General features: G+C 49.9%; 1 protein-coding gene across 26 annotated transcripts in view; it reads right to left on the bottom strand.

Moving 5' to 3' along the window:
- Positions 1 to 25599, bottom strand: part of PPP6R3 (protein phosphatase 6 regulatory subunit 3) — a 138830-nt gene that overhangs the window by 20886 nt on the left and 92345 nt on the right. For 17 of the 26 annotated variants that reach the window (XM_058689907.1, XM_058689908.1, XM_058689909.1 and 14 more), the window contains 7 exons: positions 19850 to 19979; positions 17587 to 17739; positions 15527 to 15676; positions 14383 to 14447; positions 12332 to 12447; positions 10622 to 10707; positions 4464 to 4550 (listed from right to left, as the gene is read on the bottom strand). In XM_058689907.1, the coding sequence (XP_058545890.1) occupies positions 4464 to 4550; positions 10622 to 10707; positions 12332 to 12447; positions 14383 to 14447; positions 15527 to 15676; positions 17587 to 17739; positions 19850 to 19979 (787 nt within the window). The remainder of the gene's footprint in view (positions 1 to 4463; positions 4551 to 10621; positions 10708 to 12331; positions 12448 to 14382; positions 14448 to 15526; positions 15677 to 17586; positions 17740 to 19849; positions 19980 to 25599) is intronic. The other 9 variants (XM_058689919.1, XM_058689920.1, XM_058689921.1 and 6 more) reach the window with 1 other exon arrangement.

Below are 25599 nucleotides of genomic sequence, written 5' to 3'. Positions count from 1 at the left end.
ACGCTAATGGCCACTCCGTCCTCTGCTGCGGATTATCTTTGGGGAGAGGTCTGGGCTAAGTCCAGTTCGAAGAGGTGATCGAGTGACACGTGACAGGCTGAGATTATAAGATGTATCAATCACCTCTGCACACAGCCAACCTTAACCTAAGATCCAGGAAGTGGTGACCCACCGCCCGCCCTCCGCCCTCCGCCCCCCCTCCCCCCTCTCCCTCCCCTCCCTCCCCCCCCCCCCCCCCCCCCCCGCCCCAGTAACACGGCACCAGGGGAAAACACGACCAGTAGTCAAATCTGCCAGCCTACAACACACAACGTTCGGGGACGCTTCGTTCTCTTTAAAAAAAAAAAAGACTTCGGTCTCAGAGGCCGGGAAGAGTATCAAAGTAGCTTCTATCCTACCTACCTTAGAGAGAGGATAAAGTCTTAACACTGACCCGACACCGGTCTGAAAAGCTACAACCGCAAGATCCGCAGAGGAGCCCATTCTGTCTCCTACATTCTAGAGAGCACCAGGCTCACTTGGGTTTTCTTAGGTGGTCAACGGGGGAAGGTTAAAATGGACTTCACAAGAATGCTGAGCTTCTGATTTAAAACAACAAGGAGGCCCAGCAGAACAAGAGAAAGCGGCAAAGGTGTCCCATGTTCTGAAGCAGGGGTAAAGGACAACGAAGACAGCAAGTGGCACCCCGCACGCCACCCCGAACCAGGCATGGAGGCTGACGAAGAACAGTGTGTGTGCCGCCTTGGGGACTTGCTCTGGACAGACGGGAAAGCTCTCGCCTGCAGGTGGGCCCACACACACGGGGCAGGAGCGACAGCCGGGAGCTGAACCACAGGCATCTCACCAGAAGCCACTTGCTGGGGAGGGAGGCGGCTACCACTGCCTGAAACCCAATTCTCCCCGGTTCTCCTTTTGAGCAGCGCCCGGAGGTTCCACCCCGCGGACACCTGCTGCAGAAATGCCTCTTCTGCTCCCTCCTGATCACTCATGCGGGTGGCAGGGAATTATGGCATGGATAATCCAAATCGAAGGTGATTAAAAAAGAAACCTTATATTTGGCTTTGGAAGGCAACTTTTCCTCAGGTCCGAAAAAAGCGGTTATCTAGTTTGCTGAGAACCTGAAACTTCGCTTTTCTCTAACTTGAGAGAGCCCTCCCCCCCCCCCCCCCCCGTGCTCACTCACGCCCTTCCATGCTGTCCCCTTTCCTGCCCATGGAGGTGACACTATGTGACACGGGGCGGGGGGGGGGGGGGGTGGGGGGGTGGCCAGCCTCACGGGGGCGCATTTGGTAAGGTGCGCCAGGGCTGAGTGAGTCGCGGGTGCGCGCAGAAGGGCAGAGACAAGTTCTGGAAGGCCGGGCTGAGCTTGGACAGGTGAATGGAAAATGCGACACGCAGCCCTCACACCCGTTAAACCCAAAAGAAAGAAACGGGTTCTGCTGAATCGCGCCCTCGTGTTTTCGAAGGTAAAATGGGACGTGTGGTGCTTTCAAAGATGTAAAGAATCATGAAGTCATTCTTCCAAGCAGGCGGCAGAAGCCGGGCTCTGAGTTTATTTACAGATTACAGACTTGGCCACACAAGGGAGAAGGTCCCTCCCCAGTTGGTCTGTTTCTTTTTTCTCCCTTTAACTTTTTTGTGCCTTTGGACTTTGGACTATGAAGTTTGGGGTTCCTAAAACCGAAAAGTGTTCCTTTAAATGCTTCACAGACAGCACGCAGACACTGAATGTATTACAAGTGTATGTATGTGAACACACATGCATAGGTACACACAGATATACGTGTGTCCACCCATATACGCGTCGTCTGTCTGTCTCCCTGTCTATTCGTTCGTGTTCCTAGGGAGACACATATAGCCACTGACGGACACAAGTAACCTCTATGCGGTAACTTAGGGGAAAAAGGAAACAAACCTCCCTGGTCCTCATTAGTTCTGAGTCTATTACAGCTTCTATGAAGATGCAAATTCGCAAAGAACTTCCAAGTTTCAGACACGGTTTTTACTAATAAAGCTACTAATGTGCACTAAACCCACCTAAGTGAAAACTTACTGTATTCTACTTAAAGTCACCCAAGTCTGGGAAGCACCGTACGGCTGTGTCATTACTGAGAACTTAATAATTAAAAAACAAAAGAACAAAACACAAACCCCACACTGCCTAGAACTGTCATCCCGGCCAAAGCCGGGGACCGTTCAAGTCACTGAGAAGGGAGTCGACCGCTTTATTAAGCAGATCTCTTTGGAGGCGCCGCTGGAGTGACAGGAAGTCCCTGCCTTGCCTCCTCTCCCCACCGCCGCCCTGCACGGGCCTGGGAGCGGGAGGCGCCCGCCAGGTCTCCGGAGCCCGTCTGCGGCCCTCAGCCCCAGGTCTCCAGACACAGCAGGGAGAGGACCTCCTCACACTCCACACCTCTGTCAGATTCGGAGGGACTTCGAGTCAAACACTAGAGGCTAGGAAATCAGAAGGGCCAGGAGGCACAGCCAGACTGCCGGCATCCACAAGACGCTGTGAATTCACAAAACTTCCTGTGAAGCATCCCCTGAGCCAGACATGGCCCACAGGTGAGTGACACGGTCAAGGGGCCTTCTTAAATGGCCTGCCCTAAGCTCTCTATACTCGGGACTTTATATCAACATGAAACCTCACTTTAAATGTGAATGAGAAACTGAAACTAATATATATAAACTAATATGCTATCATGGAGACCCGCATAAAATTCTTAAATTAATCTATACTGGTCGTCTCAAATTAAAAAAAAAATAGTCTGGAACATATTTCTTACTTTCAAAATGATCCAGCTGATTTGTCACTCAAGCATGCAAAGAAGTGTTTGCTAGAAGCTTGTCCGCCAGAGAAGAATTATTTTTCCTACTTTTAGAGGGTTCCGTGAAGTGGATAAAAGCCACAGGAACGGGAGCCCGTGGAGAGCTTTGTCAGGAAGGCGGTTTTGTGTCTGGGATTGCCTCATGTGCACATCAGCAGTCAGTCAGACCAAAAAGACGTCAGAAAACGTCCTCCCCAGAACAGCCATGGAATCAGATGTCACGAGAAGGGGACCCACCTTCCAGATACCTAACGGTGATAAGCACCCCCTGAGATTAAATCAGCCGCCTCAAGTTCCGAGGGCATCGGCTTATGTACACATAGGTCGAGGGCATTCTCTCTCTTAAAGCGGCTCCCCAACAGGTTCGGAAGCACCTTGGTAATCTACACTTTGTACCACAGAGCTTCGCTGCTGAGTGGCCGGTTTCAGGACTCTCCAGATGCTTCCGTAGGGGCAGAGAGGCTACCGCCAGGCCGGAGAACTCGGGGGTCAAGGAAGACCAGGGCTCACAGGGGGCCAGGTGGGCACCCTGGGCGCACCGGCAAGGCACGAGGGTGGCAGCGAGGGGCTGCGGTCTCCACAAGAAGGCCCCTGCTGCTCAACAGCACCCCCTGTGGGCCGGCCGCCCCTGCCCCTAACCCCGGGAGGCTGGCTTCCGAAGGGCAGGAGCATTAAGAATCAACGGAGGAGCCAGCCTAGCGCTGAAAACCCACTCCAGACCTGTCCTGCAAAGGTGAATGCGAACCTGACTTCGTAACCGCCCCGACCACAGCAGGACAGCCTACTGGGAGGCCCAAACACGGGGTCGGCAGAGCCACAAGCAGCCTCATCCCGGCCCTGGGAAAAGATGAGGCTTAAAGGCTAAGAAAAAAGAAGCCAGGCGAACATTCAGTGCCGGGTAGGAAGGGGGCCATGTCAACCTCCCCCCGCCCCCCCCCCCCGACACCAAAGCAACTCGGTGCCAAGATGGGGTCCCGGCACCATCTGTCCGTCTGAGGAGCTGGTGCCTCGAAAGAGGGGCTCGTGCCGTTAGCTCCCACGTCGGGTACGCGCCTGGTATCCAGTCAAGGTAGCGAGACCACCGGCCGCCTCTCCAAGAACCACCGCTGGGCGAGGGAGAGATCCGGGCATGTCGCTTTTAGACCCCGTTTCCTCCCCCACAAAGGGCAGAAGCAGCTGATAAATGGACAGTATTGGGGACAGGAGGGTGGGGCGGCAAGGAATTGCTGCAACTGAAACTTTCACTAGAAAAGACCGTAAGGACACACGAAGAGTGTGATTCTCACCCACAGGTCGCTACTACGGGATCTTTTAAGCAACCACACAGCCGGTGCACAGGTCTGCGTAACACGTATGTCTGAGGCACTCGCTGAACCATTCGGTTTGCTCAAGTCTGAAAATTCACCCAATTCCGCTTTGTCGTGACCAGGGGTGAAACATTCTCTGGAAACATAATCAGTACAAACCTTCCTCTCACATACCTGAAACTTCCGATCTTTAATGCTTTTGCCTAACTAGTAAGTAACCCCAAATCATATCCTAGTGCATAATCTGCCTCCAAAGGGGACTCATAGGTGGCAACTAGATTAAGCATTTAAAATAAAAACAAAAAGCAAAGCTTTAGGCATGACTCACTTGCTGCAAAGAAGAATCCTGTGAGAAACCCGTTTCTTTAAAGTCAATTTCATCATCACTGGATGAATGAATATGGCAGGTTGTAACCTATATGCATAAAAATGTAAAACACTATTTAACAGAGAAAAGTTTTGGACATTCGTATCAGCATTTTTATGGAAAAATCACATTTAGTTTTTCCCTCAATGTGTAACAACAGCAAGCACAAAAATAAGTTAACAGTTAAGTTATAAAATCCACCCCAATCATCCAAAAGCCCCTTTCACTCAACCAGATGGTCAGGTCACCTGCCCTTCTGCTGCCCACTTGTGTTCTCGCTCTCCTTCCTAGTATCGCCAGAAACCAGGGAAGAGGGGAGTTACTCCATTTAAGTGATTTTAATAATCATCTCCAATTAAATGTTTACAAAGGGCAGGTGGAAGGAACGGCTCAGGTGAGGTATAAAAATAACTCGTATGTGCCAAGCTCAGAGAGTGAAAATACCACGCCCAGGGGTTACTCACGGGCCCCCGGGAAGGTCAGGTTTAGATAGGAGCACTTTTACTTCTCGCGTCCCCTGTCCACTCTGAGAAGAACATTGTCCGTAAGCCCTAGAGTGGACTTTGAACCACTAGAACACCCTGCTTATGAAAAGACCCCAAATCTTCTGTCCCTTAAAACATAGTCCCTGCCCTGAAAACTTAACCAACTCAAATTAAACAAAACACGAACATGAACTGCTCACCAATTCATGGTGATTTTTATTCATTCATAAATGACACACGGCATCGAGGGGACGTATTAACAATTAGAAATGAAAATACACAAGTGACTAAGCACGAGTAACAGTGACTGCTGCATAGCCAGTAATAAATATGAACAGTCTGCAAAATCCTAAAACGAGCACTGTACTTCTGAGGGTAACGTACACTGTGTTTCCTGAGTTACTCACCCTGCACTTGCCACAGAAGCGTAACCGGCAGAGGGCACGGTCATCGGGGGAAGACGTGAGCGGCCGCGACCTGCTAACCCTTGACACTGTGTCTAAGGGCCTGAACGGAGCTACACAAAGTGGCCTGGTTTGTTCTGCGATGTCCCAACACTGGACCAAGAAACCCGAAGGAGACTCCCACAGGTCTGCGTGTGGTATGGCTTATGAAACGGAACACATCACCGCTCGAATAAAATCAATCTCTTTTCTCTTTGACCATCTCTGGCAACGATGCTGAGCCAAGCGAATTGCCCCGCGTGTCCCATGAATCCCCCGCCCCCTTCTCCCTGAGGGAGAGGTGGGTGTGCACACTCGGAATCTGAAACTGGCCGGATGAGGTCAAAGGCAGGATCTGTGACCAACGAAGGGAGTGTGCCGGGGTCCATCGCAGCTCCCGCGAGTCGGTGGGAAAGTCGTGCAGATGGGGCCCGAACGCGGGAGGGGGGGGAGGCGGGATCCCGCTCGGTCACGGCAGCCGGCGGCACGGGAGGCCCGGCCACTGTGGCGGGTCCAGAGGAGACCCGGGCTGCTGGGCGGCAAGCTAGTGCGAGAATCCTATTATGTTTTAGGGGGCGCCCCCCAGGGTAGGGTGCAGGATTAGAAGACGAGCCAAAGAGCAAGCCAGGTCAACTAGACAAGAGAAAACAAAAAAAGACCTGGCCACCCCTGGCGGGTCTCGTCCGAGTTCAAGCAGGATTGAACGTTTCCTCATTCACAGTGTTACCTTTCGCTACAAAACGCATCGGTTCGTTGACGAAAGGCGAGCAAGAAATCCGTTTCTGTTGAGCAACTACCACGTGCCGGACGCAGTAGTGACCCCTTTTCCGTACCCTCTGTCACTTGTCTCCTCAAAGCAATCCCGGGAGGTAATCTTTTCTCCAGAAAGAAGTTTTGCCAAGTTATTAACAACACGATGCACGCACACCTTTGTGTTTATGTACGGAAAGAGGTGGTGATTCTGATTCTACCCACAGCCTAGCTGGCCTGAAACTGTTACCGATAAAATGGGCTACAAAGATGGCTGAACGCACCCCAGCCCCGGCGGGGAGGGGACCCGCTGCCTGGAATCCCACCTAGTCCATCACACAGCTAAGATGCCGCCACCTGAGCCCCTGCCCCGAGCCCCCGGCACGCCCCCTCCGAGGTGTCTCCATCTCAGCAGATGCCACTCGTCGCCCCCTCATTCCTCAGCTCAAATCTCGGCCTTCTGGTTTCTTCTCTCTCACACGTATCTACTCAGCCCACTGTCAAAACACAACCTACGAGACCGTCGCTTCTCACCAGGCCGATCAGCTCTCTCTGGCGCAAGCTGCCTCCGCCTCTCGCCCCGGTCAACGCCGTACCTGGGGGCTGACGGGTCTCCCTGCCGCCACCTGCCCCACCGCAGTCTGTTCTCAACCCGAGAGCCGTAACGCTCTTTTACAATGTACGTTAAGCTACGTCACCTTGAGATGCCATACCGAACAGCTTCTCGTCTCACTAAGATATAACCAGGGTCCGAGTGGACTAAAGCAGGAGAGCTGGCCTTGGACCTCATGCCCGCTCTCTCCCTCCGGATGCCGGGCCAGCTTCCGCACGAGCTCTGCCCCCCTCACGCCTCTGCACAAAGGTACCTCTCGGTGAGGTCTGCACACCTGCCCCAGACAAACCCCTGGCTCCCTGCCCTGGAGTTTACCCGTTTCCACCCAGGCAGGGATCTTTGCCAGTCGGGTTTACGACAAGAGCCTCGGTGCATGGCACACAGTAGCCGCTCGAATGTTTATTAAATTAACGAATACCAACACATTATGAGAATGTACGGGGAACACAGTCATAACTTTTTAAAAAGTAACAAGTACGCACGAACACTCTGACCAAGCCAGAAGTGTTCTAAATATAGTCTTGACGCTTCAGCGGAAAAAAGCTTTTGAGATGTTGTTCCCTTCTTTCATAGTAAAATTTTAGTTTCGTTAACTGTTGCTACAGGAAAAAGCCAAGTGTTTTTGGCGCCTTGGCCGGTCAGCTTGCTAAATGCTAAGGAGGATCATGGGCACGGCTGGCATGTTAACCCAGGTGACGTGTGGAAATCACAGACAAGATCTCCCCCCTTGCTACCCTGGGGCCCTGCTGGGGACCCCCCGGCACCCCCATGCCCCGGGGCGGGTGAGACACACGGCGGTTCCGCCCCACGCTGCTGGGCCTCTGGGCCAACGCACGGGCACACGTGTGCCTTATTCTGCACAACCTCCCCGAGCGAGCTCATGAGTGGCGGGAAGGACACGCCAATACTCGAGACAACACCTTCTCCCCCACACATAGGAGGCAGAGAACGAAGCAAATGCAACCTTCCAGAGTCCGTGTCGACACCTCCTACGTTACCTAACTTTACCAAGACTTGACCAGTTCTTACCAACAGACCCACGGAGAGGTCTCTGGATGTAAGTAACACACCAAATTTCATTCATAACAAAACTCCCAACATAAACACAGAAGCAATCGACGAGTCTACTGTGCATATACTTCGGTGTGATGGGCCAAAAGATTAAAGTACTTCACAGACCTCAGAGACAGCGTAGTCAGAAAGCCGCCCAGGAGCGGGAGGAGCTCGGGGCTGGCACAGCTTTTCCTACAGGAGTGAGCAGGACCTCAGCCCACAGCCAGCGGCACAGGGAAGCGTTTGGTGTGCTAATCAACGAATCCTCGCCGTGACTAGGAAAATAAGAACAGGCCAGGGCAATACAACAATATTTTAACCCGAGCACTTGGTGTGAACTGCAGATGGGCTGAAGTCCTAGGAAACACCTAAAATGATTCCCAGGGAGACATCTGAGCCATGGTAAAACCAACTAAGTCAAGGCACCAAGACAGCGTCTCTAATCTATCGATTTGGGGGAGCGGACAGGGAATAAGCCATCTATTATCAGTCAACTGCCTATTTTAGGAATGAACGTGTCTGATATGCCTCCACTTAGACCTTGTACTGCGTTACATGGGCAAGTGAGCACTCTTTCTGCAGGACATTTTCCCAAGGGCAAGACCCACTGCGTTTACCAAGCTGGGTTTATGATAATGTGCCCTGGAACATGGTCCCCAACCCTCCTAGGATATAACCTGAAGCTTTCTGGGCACAAACACGGAGAGCCCAGAGGCCGCAGGAAGTCTCGCTGGTGGCCTAGAATGCACAGGCACCCTTAGGAACCGGGAACCTACAGATCCCTAAAATGACTACAGAGCAAAATTCCCCACTGAAAGGACTTAAAACTGAAGGGAGGTGGTATTTAAGTCCTGGGCACGTGGGATCAAGGAACTGAAGAGGTCTTGAGACATCAGCCCGAAAGTTCTCACGGACAACAGACAACAAAATTACAGAGTGGGGCTAATTCAACACGGGATATGAGCGACATCAACAAGGCTCTAGAAGTCTCACCGCTTTTGGCCAAAGAGAACTAAGCTGCTATTAGTGACAGGTGGGCCCAGGATAACCTTCCCTTCCACCCAGGTGTAAAGTCCGGACGTCAGAGGTGTCTGACCCAAAAGGGCTGTACGTGAATTCTGCCCTGCTTGTATATGCCCCTTCACGTAGACACACAGAACATTTACACGGAGTCACAGCCCAGGTTACTGACAGCACCATGCAAAGCAGCTGAGTGCTGTCTGAACTGCAACGAAGGCTGTCTTTATACAGAACTGCTCACACGAGAAATGTTTCAATTACCAAAGACAAAGAACATGTTTTAAAAACCGCTGATAACAGCAAGTTTTACTGGACACTTTTGAAGTCTACAACCCTTTGAAGGAACACCTTTAAAGAAGTCTCCCAAAGTCACAATTAATATTCCTAAACATTCCTTTATAAATAAGAAATATGACAACACCCCTTCAAGGAGACCACACTGCCCGCAACCTTAACAAAGAATCGAGATGGGGCTTCTACCAAATTAAATGGTTCAATTTAACAGTGCCAGAGAACAATTTCACCCTACAATAAAACCTTGATTATCCACAACTTTAAGCAATCTGATTGGGGAAGAAAGCAATCAATCCACCGTAGGTGGTTATGTTCATCAAAAATTACTTAAGTCTTCCTTGATGACTCAGGGCTGTCAAAGTGGATGTCAGTCTCTCTGCTGGGCTATGACGCACTGAGACACTGAGGCCATCGGACATATTTTAATTAAATGGCCTCACACAGCTCCCCTTAGTGATCTCTTAACTTCACAATCTTCCAACTCCTACTGATTCTATCATTATACCCATCCTTAACAAGCCATTACCCAACCAATCTGTGAAGAGTCTGGAAAAAGATAACCAAATTTGTTAGACAATCTACCAAATAGAAGGCAACAGCCCTTTGGGAGAGTAACACAGGATGACCTGGTGACCGCTCTGTAGCTGCCACTTCTGTTTCTCTCCTGTTTCTAAACTCTGCTGTGAACTGATAAGGCTGTCAGGGACCTGACCGCCTAACAGCCAAGGCGTTAGTGTGTATTAGAAGCAGCTGCTGAATTTCAAACATAGAATTAAATGCCCGACACATCTACTTCTGTGTAGAGTTAAGGCCACCACCTCAATTGTCAGCTGGCATGTGCTTACAAAAGGAAATGCTTTCCTTATCTTTAAAACCAAAAGCAATACTTACCTTCAATCTCAATGCATTAAAAAAACAAAGAATACATTCCAAAGTCCAATATAATTTTTAAAAATATTATCAATGCCATTATTCCCTGGCTAATGGTTCTAATGTGTTAGTTCCAAAGTCATCTACAAAATTCTCCCCCGCCCCGCAGTGGGAATAATCTAAAAAGAGGGTAAACTCAACTCAGTAATATTAGAAAATATCCGAAGGCTTCCTGAGGCTTCTAACCACCCTGGCTTATCTGAGGCAGAAGGCAACACACCCGACAGAGAAGGCGGGCTAGCAGCGGTTCTGTTGAGGCACTGAGGGAAATGGGGGTGTGGGGTGGGGGACGTAGGGGTCAGTGGCCTCTCTGTACCCTCTGGTCACCGCAGGCAGGAACTGGGAACTGACGACACAAGTTGTCACGAATATGGCGAACACTGACCTCTCTTCCTTGGTAAAGAAACATGAACTTATCCTTGGCCCCAAATTGCCGAGGCAAACGAAAGATCTTTCCTTCATCTCTTTCTGAGCAAGTGGGCAAAGGCCGAGGGCCCTGGAGTCCCAGAAACGCGACCCGGTAAAACCTACTAGATCTACCGTGTTCCTCTTGTTAGTTTCTCCCAAGGAGCTTGCGCAGAACGCCTCCCATCGCTCCCTGACTGTATCTGGAAGGCCTTCGGGGAGAGAAAGAAAGAGGCACGGTCACTCCAGGGGCCTCAAACACAGACGCACAAAACAAACAGGAAACAGGGGGTGCACCACCCGCTCGGCTCCTCGAAGGCAGATGTGCCCCATCATCTGAGCACCCGCCTCTTGGAGAAACAGAGTTATAAGGCCTTGTGGCCTGGACGTCAGTAATTTCAGGAACCGGAGCCCCCCCCCCCCCCCCCCCCCCGCCCCAAAAGGTCTCTGCTTGATGCCAAGGGTGCTACGCAGCTCTGTGAATTTAACAAGTTTTAAAAATGGCGAACACTGAATCTGGAAAGCGTGTGCCCAGTGCACTTCAGAGAGAACAGTGGGTCTTTCAAGGCAGGAGGAAAAATCGTCTGTTTCCACGTCGTTCAAGTTTAGGAAATGCTGTAGCACAAGCTCCCGCACACCCGTCAGATACGGTGATGGCTCCTGGAGCCTGGTTCGGCTGCTCAAATTATTCCAACACAGTGTTTCCTAAATGCTTGTGCCCATAGGCCACCATGGCAACACAGACGCAGCAGTGAGACTCCACCTTCTAGAGGAATTTTAAAGAAAAGGGCACACAAATACTTTTTCCGAGAAAAGGGAACTACGGCTATAATCTCGGAACCCTGACTAGAGCTGTCCTCTGACACTTCCGGTTCCAACAGATGTGTGTGTGCCCCTCACACACCCCGTGGTGAGCAGCTCTGGGAAAACAAAGACTGAGCCACAGGACGTAATCACGCCCATGGCCACCTCTCCAGGTGAGCACACAACCTGGGACGGCCCCGCTTGGACCTGTCTCAGGGAGCAAAATTACAGGGGGGGCAAAGCCCCAACTGATCCCACGGCCTAGAACAGCTCTTTCAGTGCATGTTCGACAGGGAACAGCCTCTTGAACACAGACATTCTTAAAAGACAAAGCGGATAGACTGGGAAACAATTTCTAGTGTTCAGCAAGTTGAGTTTGGATGAATTCAGAACTACAGGGGTTGGAGATTTTCACACTCCTGGAGTTAAGTCGCAGGACCAGTCCAAGCCCCAGAGTCCACAGAGCTCCTGGGCCCTCGGTGTAGAGGGGACGGACTCCTGGCCTGGGCGCCAGTGTAAAAGGCACCTGCAGCTTCTTGCCAGTAACCTCGCCTGGTAAATTTCAATGCTGGTACAGAAAGCATCTTTTAGAGTCCACTAGCCCTCCTCTTAGGAGGAGAGACGGAAAACATGTGGATGAATGCTGCAATACCCCAGCTGAAAGAACTCAATCCACAGGCTACATACACAGGGGCCTTCAGAAGTAAATAAAAAGAGCGATCCCAGCTCGTGACATAGCGGCTGGCGATGGGACGCCAGACTTGGTGGATTTGGTGAGCAGGCTCCCTGAGAGCGAGAGCGGGTGCCTTGGCCGGGCTGCCAGTACTCACTCAAAGGACTGCAGAAATAAGGAGAGACACAGAGCAAGGAACTACACTCTTCAGACAACTTCACTCAGATCTCCGGATAATTTGCGCAATATAAAGGAACTCCACAGACTGCCATTAAAAACGTTACGAAGGTTTCCAATTTACCCTTAAATCCTTCCTCCAATCCAACAAAAGTGTAATTAAAATTCCAAAAGCCACTTACCTTTGATAAGCTGCTGTACTAATGCACTGTTGGGGCCCTTGTCAGTGCTGTGCACGATACAGTTAGCTATCCTTGTCAGGTGTCCCATGTAGCCGTGCCGTCTGCCTCCCTCGGCCCTGACAAGGGGGAGAGGACAAATCTTCAGACTCCCGACCGGAGGGAGTCGTGAGACAGCCTGGTAAGCACAGCGGGTTGGAGTGATCATTCTAAAAACGGAGGCCCTGAAGCTGGGGATGGACGGTCACCAGGTCAGGCCAGGGTGGGGAGGGGCAGAGGCTGTCCGCTCAAGGATCACACGGTGGCCACACTCATCAAGGTCCGTTCAATATACAAACCAATCATTAACCTTCGATAATCTTAAAAAAAAAAAAAAAAAAAAAAAAAAAAAAAAAAAAAAAAAAAAAAAAGCCCAAACATTCACTGACACCTAATATTTCTGTGACTTGGCGTTGGATCTTTCTGTGAACAGACTTTAAAAAGGCTGAAAGCACCTAAGGTGACAATCCTGCTGCTTTGTTTTCTGAGACGTCACGTCTCCACTGCGTCTACTAACAGACATAATCGTCTACCAATGGCATTTCTCAGGTCAAAAGAGCAGCCGATCTTAAGGATCCGGCCGAGGCGAGGGGCGCTCAGCTGGTCTCGGGCCCACACGGCACCTGGAACACGGGCACAGAAACTACTCCCCGTTGCTCTCCCCCATTTAGGGCCTACCCTTCCTAACCAGGACCCATCTTTACCAAATCCATCCATGTAGATACACTTCTCACATCGCTGTGATTTCTCTGCCTGTTTACAAAGGGTCAGGACTTAGATTTTTGCTTACAGGGAGGATCTTTCAGGGGCCACTAAAAAATCCATACTTGCTTGAAGGCTTTTCCGAGAAAGAGGGTATCTGCTAAGAATCTTAAAGGGTCTGCAAACAGCTAAGGGTCAGAAGACACAGAGTTGATCTCAAGTGAGTTGTTAAGAGCCTCTTCTGGCTTCACAATAAGATCCCGAGACCCCGGTGTTCTTCACAGGCAGCTTCCTGGTCAGACCCTGTGCGGTGCTCCCACGAGCTCCCGAGGGAGCTCAAATGCCCACCCGCCAGGGTTTTGCTCCAAGGCTCCTGAGGCAAGGAAACGTTAGGAAAGCTCGTTCTGGAACCCCCAAGGTGGGGGGGACTACAACAGTCAAGCCTCTGAAGGATGGCGCTTAGGGGACACAGAGCATACCAGACACCTTTGCACTGGCGACGAAGAGGCAGAGAACAAGGGAGGTTGGGGAGTCTGAGCAGAGACACAGAGCAAGAAACCTCCCGGGGCGGGCTCAAGCACGAAGGCGCACGGGACGGCCTTCTGGGCCGACGGAAATGCTCCGTGCCTTGAGCGCAGCGCTCCCGCAACCGCACGCGTTCGTCAGAGCTCCTAGAAATGCACGCCCTGAAAGGATGGAGTCCCACCTTACAAGAATTATACCTCAATGCACCGGACTTAAAAGCAAACGCAAGAAGTGGCCCCGAGAGCGTCTTCCACGCACGCCCCGCCACCGGCCTCCTGTGAGATGGCGTCAAAGCCCCGAGGGCCCGAGGGAGGAAGCGGGGTGTGCGGCAAAGCGCCTGACGCGTGTCAGCCACCACTTCAGGTAATCGTGCCCGTCGGCTAACGGAGATTTTCTGAACACAAATCGCTAGGGCAGTCGCCGTCCCCTCTTCGGTCAGGAAGTGCCCTTCTCCGCGGCGAGAACACGGGGTGACCTGAACTTGAAGCATCATCAGGGAGGCCTTGACTTGAGGACTCTTTTTCTTTCCTACTGTCAGGAAAACAGCTATTCAAAAAGGTCCCGGAAGTTTCAAAGGCAGCTAACCCCTGGGTTCCCCTCAAGAGAGCTAGAAAGACAGGGGGGATCTAAAAATAAACGGCTACAATGAAATAATCTGGAGAGAACCATTTGTAACTGGAAGCTGGTCTGTACCTCGTAGTTACTCTCACTGTTCTCTCAGGCAAGGGAGGGTGTTTTCTTCAAGTTAAAAATCAGACAGAATTCCTCTCAGAAAACGGCTTACTTACTGTTTCTTCTCATTCATTTCCCAGGCATCAAGTATTCGTTCTATTAACTGACATTTTTGAAAAAGCTGAATAAAAAGGAATATTCCAGTTAACATTTATGTAAATAATGTCAAAGCATCAAAGTTCTAGACTGAAACAGAACTCTACTCAAATAGAACAGTGACATGTTATCACCCAGCAAGCTGTGGATTACCGGCTAACTCATCTGCAACGTGGTAACAGATTCACGCAAGGCCCTCAGAACAAACGCTACGGGGATCGGGATCGGGACGGGAGCCACGCCTCCAGCACCGTAGCTGCTGGGGAACAGCGACACTGCAGGTGCGGCTCCACTGAGCAGCTGACCTAAAGCAAAGGCAGGTTTCACGAGCCATGAAAACTGGCTAATAAATTCAAAAGAATAAGGAAGATTACACCCTGGCAAAAATCTCTCAGAATCCGCAGCAATCCCTGTGCTTTCGAAGCCCGGGCCACGCTCGCTTCCGCACCCGCTGCCATCGCTGTCGGGATGCGCGATGCAGTTGCGCCCAAGGTCATGGCCTTTCCCTTCGACTTGGTTGAGCCAGCTTCTCCCAAGTCCCCGGTTTGCGAGTAACCCAGCGTGAGCTAGAAAACTCCGTACAACCACGGAACTTCAGAGCAAGAAGAAATCTGAAGACTGACTTAGTAAAATCACCTCGTAGTTAACAAAAGGAAACAGGGCCACAGAAATGTTTCGCTCGTTACTGCACGCAGCCCACTCCTGCCAACCTTCACTCGTGTATTTAGCCTACAAATTAAAACTGGCAAGCCGGGGGGTGCCTGTGTGGCTCAGTCCGGCGACTCCTGATTTTGGCTCAGGTCACGATCTCACGGTTCAAGAGTTTGAGCCCCGAGTCAGGCTCGGCGTTGGCAGCATAGAGCCTGCTTGGGATTCTCTCCCTCCCCATCCTCTCTGCCCCTTCCCTGCTTGCACACTCTCTCAAAACAAGTAAGCACACTTAAAAAATTTAAAACTGGTAAGCCAAACAACTGGTCAAACGCTTTCTGCAGACTTTAAAACAAGAGAGTTAACTATCTGGACTCTGAAATTACCTCCCTGCCCTTCGAATGATCCACTTCACACTTATCAGGAGCAGCAGAAAAGAGACACCAGTAAGCTTACGTGTTTCAGTAACAAATTGTCACCGGCGGAGTCTTGATCGGTAATGGTGTTATTTTCTGTATTTTCAAAAGGACTTGCAAGAATCAGTGCAATACAAATTTCCACTTGTGTATGTAAAAAGTTATTCCATGTATATTTGAAGAACATGTCCTACAAAAAAGAAAAAGCCACGCTTGCTTTTACTCGGCTGCCTCAATGTTGAAAGCCACTACTCTAACACACTTCCCGAAGAGTGATTTAATAAAGTGGAAATGATATGTTCTTAGTTCAACAGGACTATTTAAAAGGAAAACAAGTTTACTTTAACGGGGGCTTGAAATGCCACCACGGAGACTGAAGAGCATGATACCTGCTCGTTCAACATGCCAGCAATTGCATGGAATCTAGTAGAAAACAACAATGAACACAGGAAAACAACAGTAAGCTTCTGAAAGAGAAAATCTTTTTACATTTTCAAGGCAACTAACACAGGCATTAAGTTCAGTAAGCGTCCACTAATTTTTAAAGAAATGTTTAAGAATTTTATTTTGAGTCAACAAACCTGTACTGATGGCTTTTGTGCAGGGCACAGTGCTAGAGGCCATACAGGAGACAGGGACAGACAAAAAGATGGTCTCCAATCTCAGGGTGCTCACACCTTAACAAAGAATAAGCACTCAGGCATTTGAAACTCATGGAACTATTAGCGAATGGAGTAAAACAAGAGAGGTCTGGGAAGCAGTGACGTGTGGACCTCCAGAAAGCACATGGGTTTCCCAGACTGCTCGAAAAGTTGACAGGATCACAAAAAGGAAAGACAATTCCTACAAACCACAAAATGCATCGTGTATACATATATTCAGGACATGCTTCGAGTCTGGTTACCTCAACTCAAAACCAGGTAACGATTAATGACCCATTTAGGAGTTTCATCAAATTTGCTGTCCTTCAAAAGCAGTTGGGTACTTACTATCAGTAAGATCAGAGGCTAGTAACTGACGACTTCAGGGACAGGAGTAGAAAGTTATGTGGCTATAATTTATCCACCAGCCAGAGGGTAGGGCAAAAACTGTCCCCAGACAGAATGGTTGTTATTTCACCAAAGAGACTGTAGTTCTGTAACGTTTTATCTCACTCCAACACGTTTCTGCCCTGTATTCCTATGCTGTCGTCATTTAACCCAAAGCTGAAACACAGCTAAAAATATCTTAGTGACACCAGGTGGCGTAACAGTGTGGCTGATAAAGCCCACGTCGGTTTGAAACTGGATGTGAATTCAAATCTTGGTTCCACCACCTATTAGCCATAGAATGTGTCCCGTCTCTGGGCAAGATGTGAAAAACAGACCCTCTCTCTCGCACAGGCGTTTACACCCAGCATCACATGAGAAATGGAAGGAAGTGCAAAGAGTGTGCAAAGAGCCCAAACTTCCCCTTGTGTACGGCAAGGCCAGACGGCTCATGAAACCCGCTAAGTGTTAACCCCGTGCCTTCCATGCCCTGGGGTGGCAGGACAGACAGAGCAGGCAGGGGCACCAGAGCTGGGCCTGGGGATTCTAAGCACAAACCTTGGAACTGGGGAACCTGAGGGTCAAGGGAGTCCAGATGATTCCTGGGCTCTCCCTTTCCCCTTCCACCAACCACAGAGTATAGCTGTATCAGGGAAGAATCTGGACTCAACTGAAAAGACCACATATCTGTCAGGGGAGAGAAGATAAACACTTGTCCCTTTGCTAATTACAAGCGGAACACAGTGCTGTAACCAGCAGTCATTTCGAGCTAACAGCTCCCCCGAGGGACAGGACTGCTCGACCACCTGTGCCAGACTGAGATTCCGGAGGGAAAGTGGGTCTTAACCATCTATGAAATCTCTAATATACTTCTTTACACGCAGCAATAATAAATACTGAAAACTTAAAAACTGACGATAAACTCAAGGCAAAAACTGCATAAAAGACCATTTGTGCTCAGAACCAGGAAGTCACCGACAGACTGTAAATGCGTGAGGTTTTTCACTCGTGCGAGTTGTAGGTCTACAGAACATCAAGGGCAAAGTAAATGACCTTTTGGGGGAAATCTTACCAATATGACCCCGACGCTATTCAGCTCCATAAGGTCCCCATTGATACTGCTGGTGTTTGTCTGCAGGAGGCTGGATATCAACCTGATCACATTCAGTCGGGTGTTGCCCACGGGAGGGTCCAGCACACCCCACGTAGTCTTCATCACGCTTTTCTGAGGAGGAAAAAGCTTTCCAATTAAATCCAGCTCAGTAAACAAGCAAAAGGGTGGAGGGGTATGGGCGAATATGCACGCCACGTAAACTCCCCCTGCAAACACTGGGGCCTGAATCCTCCATCTGACGGAAAATCCAAAGCCGCTTCTGCCATCTTGAAGATACGATGAAATGACCAGGAGGGGGGGGGAAATCAAGTCATTTCCCCGGACCGTACACTTTTTAAGAAATTGAGTATCCCCCTGCTTCGACAACCCAAAGTGCCGCAGGAAGATCGCAGACCGCTACGCTCAGGGGGAAAAAGGTGAGGTGTTCCAAACCTGGCCGGAAATCTCGAAACTAAGACACGTTACAGGTGGTTTTGGAACACAGTCCCCAATCTTCGCAAAATCCGAGAACGAGGCAAGCTCAAAGCTGTCTCTGGGTCACAACCTTGAAAGAGGATCAACTTCGAACCTGTACCTGCCCATAAAAGGGAGTCTCTACACTTTGAATCACGAGAGACAGACACAGGACACTTGGGACTTTCACGAATCCCACAGGAAAGGGTGGCGAATCCTCAGCCGGCAGTGAGGCCGCCCTTTCCCCACGTCCCGCGCCGCGCCTTCACACCCCCCTGCTCCTCTCAAGGCTGCGGGGAACTAGAAGCTTCAGCCTCTTCCTCCAGCTGAGGTAGCTCTAAGTAACGACACGTTAAAACCTTCAAGGGTCTAACTCACGCCACATCCTCTAGTGAAACCACGTACAAACTGACCTCCCGGACTCCTAGCAGGGACAGAGCAGAAGTCCAAACGGGAGACCGCCTTGCTTCTGCACCAGGGCCAAGAAGCAGAGTGTGGGAGTCCACATGACACGCTGCCTTCCTGTCCATGCAGAGAGGAGACAGGCAGGCCAGCGAAGACGCGGGTGGGGAACTTCCTCATACGTCCTCCTTCCCCCACCTCCCATTCCCACCTGGAATATTCTCTCTGCTTCTCCTACTAGATCAATTCCTTCTTTTTCTTTCCTGACCCTGTTTCTTCCCTACGTGTGCCACGAGGGACGCTGCTGGCCGGAATGGTTAAACGGGGGCACAGGGGCTTTCCCCGAGGGTGAACGCCGAGCACTCTGGCCCGCACCCAGCGCTGGCCGGACGCGTAAGACACGACACGGGCAGGGACCCTGCCTGCTAAGTGGTGGCGTCAGCCGTCTGAAGAGACCGTCTGGAAGCTGAACTAGACTCCCTGCGTCGTGGACGTAAAAAGTCGTGTTCCCCTCCACAAAACGCCGAAATACACAGAAAGCACCTAATGCAGAAGGGAGAGAGTAGTGCCTTCAGATTCCCAGGGCCTGGTACGGTAGATGCCACAACACACGCACGACGGCTAGGCCACTGGGTGCGATGACACAGGGCAGAAGGAAAAAGGAAAGCGGAAGCACTGGGGTGGGCAGGGGAGCTCCCGGACCGGACTCTCCCACAGAGATTCCCAAAGGAAGAGCCTCTTACCCTCACCTAAATCTCTGCTGCGGGAGAACAGCACTCGAGGCCCACAGATGGCTCTCCTCTACCGGGCCTCGGGGTGCGCGACTCGTGCTCTCAGCGGGCTGCCTGAGCGAAGTCCCTGCTGGCTTAGCACGCGGAGGCCCCCAGCGGAAAAACGAGCTGAGTCACGCTGCGCCGAGCACTCCTTAAATAACACATCTACCCGTCAGACAGATACGCCACTCCAACTCGGATTAAGGCAACTCAACCTCAAAGATCAGTTCCTAAAAGATGAACTTAACCTCAAAGCTGGGAAAATGACAGGCCACAAGGACTGTTTGACTGGCACAAAAGCCTCCAGAATTTATAGAAAAAAAGCACAAAAAGCTGAGTATCCTAAGTAGATAAATACTCTGCTTCATTTTAATTCTACCCCATCCACCAGTGTAGACACTACATATATATAGATAAAAGCTGTAACTCGCTTAAAACTAAAACCTCGCTTAACAGCAGTACAGACGATCGGAAGGGCTAGCTTGTGTGCTGGTCACAGCCGGTTCCATTTCCCACAAGGTTCATATGCTTTCTAAGCACTATTTAAACCAAGTCACTGACCCGGCCAGCCGTGATGAAGATAGCTGCCCTACCTTGGGTGGCTCAAGCAGGAGTTCATGAAAAGATCCAAGTCTTCCTCGGATAGCTTCTAGAACACTCTTGTTGACCGAACAAGCTGAATGACTCATGCCTGGTGGGCAGATCTCTATATGGCCTTCAAATCTTGAAACAAAGCAAGGTAATTTTGTTATAATTTCAAAACAAATCAATTAAGGTGCTCCCTATCAGTATGTAGGTAGATACAGAATAGCTATACAAATATGATCATATCAACATTTCTGGAAGGATCGGAAGAAGGTGTAATAAAACCTCTCCGGGGACAGCAACATGATCGGAAATCCAATGGCCTACAGTTGTCAGGAGAGAAATCACATGCGATTTCCTCCCATTCCCCCACACCTTCCAGCTCCGTATACCTATAATCCTAATAGCAGGTCTCTACCAGGAAATCTGGGAAACAAAAGGAGATCAGGTCCCTGAACTACAGGGGATACCATACCGTGTGCCATTTTGGGATACTGCTAATCACTAGGCCTGCGTCGGTCCCATTAGTTTTTCTTAGGTAGCCAACATTGTTTCCAACTTACAAAGCCTAAGTGACTCGTGTACGTGAAGCTCAAACTATACTCGTTACAGGAGAGGCTAACCAACGAGTAGAATGAGCCATCCGAATCTCAATCGGTGTTAGTGATCACATGAGAAAAGGGGTCCCCAAGGACATCAGGAGGGGAAGGGCCTAAAAACGCGGGCATGAATTTCAAATGACAAGACAGACCTGGAAGCGGCGTGTCAGTAGTGTGACGTCAGCTGGACATCAGTGCGAACTGGCGGCTGACCACGCAGCTGCCGAGCCCCAGCCCTGGTTTTTCACTCCCCGGTTGTGGGTGCTACTGTGGACACTGGGAGCCTCTGCAGTGTCTCCCCCAGGCCTGCCGTGAGGGTCACGCTCGCGCAGAGGACTGAGGATGCCGCCTGGCACACAGCTAGCACCCGGAGAGCAGCCTCGCTGTCATCGGAAAGCCTTCCACACACGTACGCGATTTCTAACTCAGAGATGCTGTAACGGCATTTAGCCATTTTCCAGTCTGAGGACACTTTGGGTTGTTTACGGTCTTGTGTGATTATGAATAAAGGTGACACAAACCCTCACAATTTTGTGTCGCACAGTTTTCATTTTACTTGGGTAAACATCTAAGACATTGCTGGATGGTACAACAAATGTCTGTTTAACTCTGGAAAAACTGCCAAACGTTTTCAGAAACCGGTCGTCTGACTTTGCATTCCCAAGAGTAACTTGTGAGCCCTCCAGGTGGCTCTCCACTGTCGCAAGCATGGAGTACTGTCTATTTTGTGGTCTGGCTCATCTGTGTAGGAGGCTGAAAGGTGGCCTCCCAAAAGATAGGTCTACACCCTATTCCCCAGGGCCTGTGAATGTTACCTTATTTGAATGTAATCAATTAAGGATCCTGAGAGGAGATTAGATTATCCGGAGAGCCCCTAAATGACATTCCGGGTGTCCTTATAAAGGACACAATGGGGCACCTGGGTGGCTCGGTCAGTTGAGCATCCGACTTCGGCTCAGGTCATGATCTCGCGGCTTATGAGTTCGGGCCCCGCGTTAGACCCTGGGCTGACAGCTCGGAGCCTGGAGCCTGCTTCGAGATCTGTCTCCCTCTCTCTCCGCCCCTCCCCTGCTCACATCCTGTCTCTGTCTCTCAAAAAAAATAAACGAATGTTTAAACAAACATTTTTTTAAAGAGACACAATGGCACACAGAGAAGGGGATGTGAAGCTGAAGGAGGCAGGTAACCACAAGCCCAAAGATGCCAACAGCCACTGGAAGGTGGAAGAGGCTAAGGAGGAGTCTCGGCTAGTGTCCCTGGATGCAGTGCGGCACTGCTGACACCCTGAACTTGGGCTTCCGGCATTCACTGGGACACAGTGGTGTCTGCTGTTTTAAGCCTGTTTGTGGCTTTGTTACAACAGTGTGTTACAGCAGACACAGGAAACAAATACAATTTGTTCAAAAGGTACGTAATGGTATTTCAACGTGGTGTTAACTTGAATTTCAGTCATGACAAATGATGGGCATTTTTATATTTATTTGCTACACAAATATATTTTATTCATTGTCTGCTCAAATCTTTTGATCTTAAGAAACTGGACTGTTTTTATTACTGAAGTCTTGAATACTCTTTATACAGCTGGATACAGTTCTTGCTCAGACACACGATTTGTAAACATTCTTTGACAGTGTGTGGCCTGTCTTTTTATTTTCTAAGTAGGCTCTACACCCAGCGTGGAGCCCAACACGGGGCTCCAACTCACAACTCTGAGGTCACTTGTTCATTTCTACAAACACTCCTGCTTGGATTTTGATTGGAACTACATGGACACTCCAGATCAGATCAGGTTGGGGAGAGCTGACATCTCAACAATACTGAGTTTTCTAATCCATGAAGACAGTATCTCTTTCCATTTAGATTGTCTTTGATTTCATCAATATGGAATGGTTTTCCACAGCATTAAATCGGACACACACTTTATAAACAGATATACATTTAAGTACTTTCTTTTTTCTATGTAACTATTTCATAAAAATTCCAAATTCCAGTTGTCTGTTGGTATGAGAAAGAAATCCAACTAATTTTTGAATACTGACCTGATGATGTCTTGCAATTATACTAAATTTATTTGTTAGTCCTAGGAGGGGTAGTTTCGGGGTTTGTTTGTTGTTTCTGTTTTTTCTTGTATTCTTTCGTATTCTCTGTGAAGACAATCCTGACATCTGCACACTGATTCAGTGTATACCTTCCCTTCCAAGCTGGATGCCATTTCTTTCTTTCCTGCCTTACTACACTGGCTGGGACTCAGGAGGCTGAATACGACTGGTAATGAATACCGTTGCCACGTTCCTTGATTTCAGGGGCTTATCATTTCAGTCTCTGACCATTAAGAATGGTATCAGCTACAGATTTTGTTTTAAGGGGGCCTTATCAGTTTCCGAGGTCCTTTCTATTACTAATTTATTGAGAGGTTTTTATCATAAAGGAATTTATTGAGATGACTACATGGTTTTTCTTCTTTTATCTGTTAGTATCCCCGTTTGATTTTTTATTAAGACTTTATTCTTACAGTTTTAAGTTCACAGCAAAGTGGAGGGGAAAGTACAGGGACAGCCCATGTGCCCTCTACCCCCTTATGTGAAGCCTCCCCCATTATCAGCATCCCTACCCCCAGAGTGGTATATCCATTTCGATCAACGAACCTACACTGACACAACATAATCACCGCAGGTCCAGAGTTTACCATCACAGTTCATTCTTGGTGTTGTGCATTCCGGGGGTTTACGTAAATACATAATGACGCATATCCATCATGATGGCATCACACCGTTTTCACTGCCCCGAGAGTCCCCCGCGCTCTACCCACCCGTCCGTCTCCCCACCGCCAACCCCTGATCTGTTGTCTCCACAGCTCTGCCTTTTCCCGAATGTCATACAGCTGGAATCATAAGTATGTAGACTTTGCCTTGGCTCCCTTCACTTAGGAACATTTAAGGTTCTTTCATGTCTTTTCGAGGCTTGACAGCTCATTCTTTTTGGCACTGGGTAATGTCTGTTTGGTTATACCGCCGTTTATCCGCTCGTCTACTGAAGGACATCTTGGTTGCTTCCAAGTTTTGACAAGTGTGGATAAAGCTGCCATAAACATCCGTGTGCAGGTCTGTGTGTGAACATCAGTTTTCAAGTCCTTTGGGTAAATACCGTAATTGCTGGATTATATTTAGTTTCGCCTGTCTTCTGCAGTGGCTGCACCATTTTGTGTTCCCACCAGTAAGAGTTCCTGTCGCTCTTCACATTCGGCACAGAGTCCAACGTGGGGCCCGATCCCATGACCCTGGGATCACGACCTGAGCCGAAATCAGGAGTTGGATGCTCAACCGACTGAGCCACCCAGGGGCCCCCTTCTTTTACTAGTTTCTTAAGGTAGTAGATCATTGGCACAAAACTTTGTCTTTTTTTTTGTCTTTCTTGATGTAAACATTTAAGGGGTGCCTGGGTGGCTCAGTCGACTGAGCGTCCGACTCTTGACTTCGGCTCAGGTCATGATCCTGGGGTTGTGGGATCAAGCCCCATGTTGGGCTCTGCATGGAGTGTAGAGTCTGCCTGAGATTCTCTCTCCCTCCCTCCTTCTCTGCCCTTCCCTGGCTAGTGCACATGCAAATGCTCTCTCAAGAAAAAAGGGGGAGGGAGGGAGGGGGGGAGGGAGGGAGGGAGGGAGGGAGGGAGGGAGGGGAAGGAAGGAAGGAAGGAAGGAAAGGAAAGGAAAGGAAAGGAAAGGAAAGGAAAGGAAAGGAAAGGGAAGGAAGGAAGGAAGGGAAGGAAGGGAAGGAAGGGAAGGAAGGGAAGGAAGGAAGGAAGGAAGGGAAGGAAGGAAGGAAGGGAAGGAAGGGAAGGAAGGGAGGGAAGGGAAGGAAGGGAGGGAAGGGAGGGAAGGGAGGGAAGGAAGGGAAGGAAGGAGGGGAAGGAAGGAGGGAAGGAAGGAGGGAAGGAAGGAGGGAAGGAAGGAGGGAAGGAAGGAAGGGGAAGGGGAGGGGAAAGGGAAGGGGAGGGGAAGGGAAGGGAAGGGAAGGAAGGGAAGGAAGGGAAGGAAGGGAAGGAGGAAAGGAAAGGAAAGGAAAGGAAAGGAAAGGAAAGGAAAGGAAAGGAAAGGAAAGGGAAGGGAAGGGAAGGGAAGGGAAGGAAGGAAAGGAAAGGAAAGGAAGGAGGAAGGAAGGGAAGGAAGGGAAGGAAGGGAAGGAAGGGAAGGAAGGGAAGGAAGGGAGGGAAGGGAGGGAAGGGAGGGAAGGAAGGAGGGAAGGAAGGAGGGAAGGAAGGAGGGAAGGAAGGAGGGAAGGAAGGAGGGAAGGAAGGAAGGGGAAGGGGAGGGGAAAGGGAAGGAGAGGGGAAGGGAAGGGAAGGGAGGGAAGGGAGGGAAGGGAAGGAAGGGAAGGAGGAAAGGAAAGGAAAGGAAAGGAAAGGAAAGGAAAGGAAGGAAAGGAAAGGAAAGGAAAGGAAAGGAAAGGAAAGGAAAGGAAGGGAAGGGAAGGGAAGGGAAGGGAAGGGAAGGAGGGAAGGGAAGGAAGGAAGGGAAGGAAGGGAAGGAAGGAAGGGAAGGAAGGGAAGGAAGGGAGGAAGGAAGGGGAAGGGGAAGGGGAAGGGAGGAAGGAGGGAAGGGAGGAAGGGAGGAAGGGGAAGGGAGGGAAGGGAGGAAGGGAAGGGAGGAAGGGAAGGGAAGGGAAGGGAAGGAAGGGAAGGGAAGGGAAGGGTCTTGCTTCATTTCCAAATATTTGGGGATGTTCCAGCAATCTTAAACCCATTATGGTTGGAATAAATACTATGTATAATTAGATCATTTTTTGTTACGGTTTTGTGCTGAGCATCTGGTCTATCCTGATAAAAGTTCCGTGTGCACTTGGAAAGACTGTGCGCCCTGACGTGGCTGGGGGAAGGCTCTGCAAGTGTCACCTGGGTCACGCGGGCTGCTACTGCTGTTCCAGTCTTCCGTGTTGTCACTGGGTTTCTGTCTAAATGCTGTGTCAATTTCTTTTAGAACTGTTTCACATTTACAGAAAAACTGCCAAGGTAACACAGACCGTCCCCACACAACCCAAACCCAGTGTCCCGTTATTAGTATCTTACAACATTAACACATTTGTCACAATGAATACGTCAGTGTTGACACACAACATCCATACTTTATTCAGATTTCCTCAGTTTTACCTAAGGTCCTTCTCTTC

This window comes from Neofelis nebulosa, chromosome 10 (assembly GCF_028018385.1).
Source record: "Neofelis nebulosa isolate mNeoNeb1 chromosome 10, mNeoNeb1.pri, whole genome shotgun sequence".
Classification (NCBI taxonomy): domain Eukaryota; kingdom Metazoa; phylum Chordata; class Mammalia; order Carnivora; family Felidae; genus Neofelis; species Neofelis nebulosa.
The sequence above is the reverse complement of the archived record's forward strand: the minus strand, read 5'-3'. Positions and strand labels throughout refer to the sequence as shown.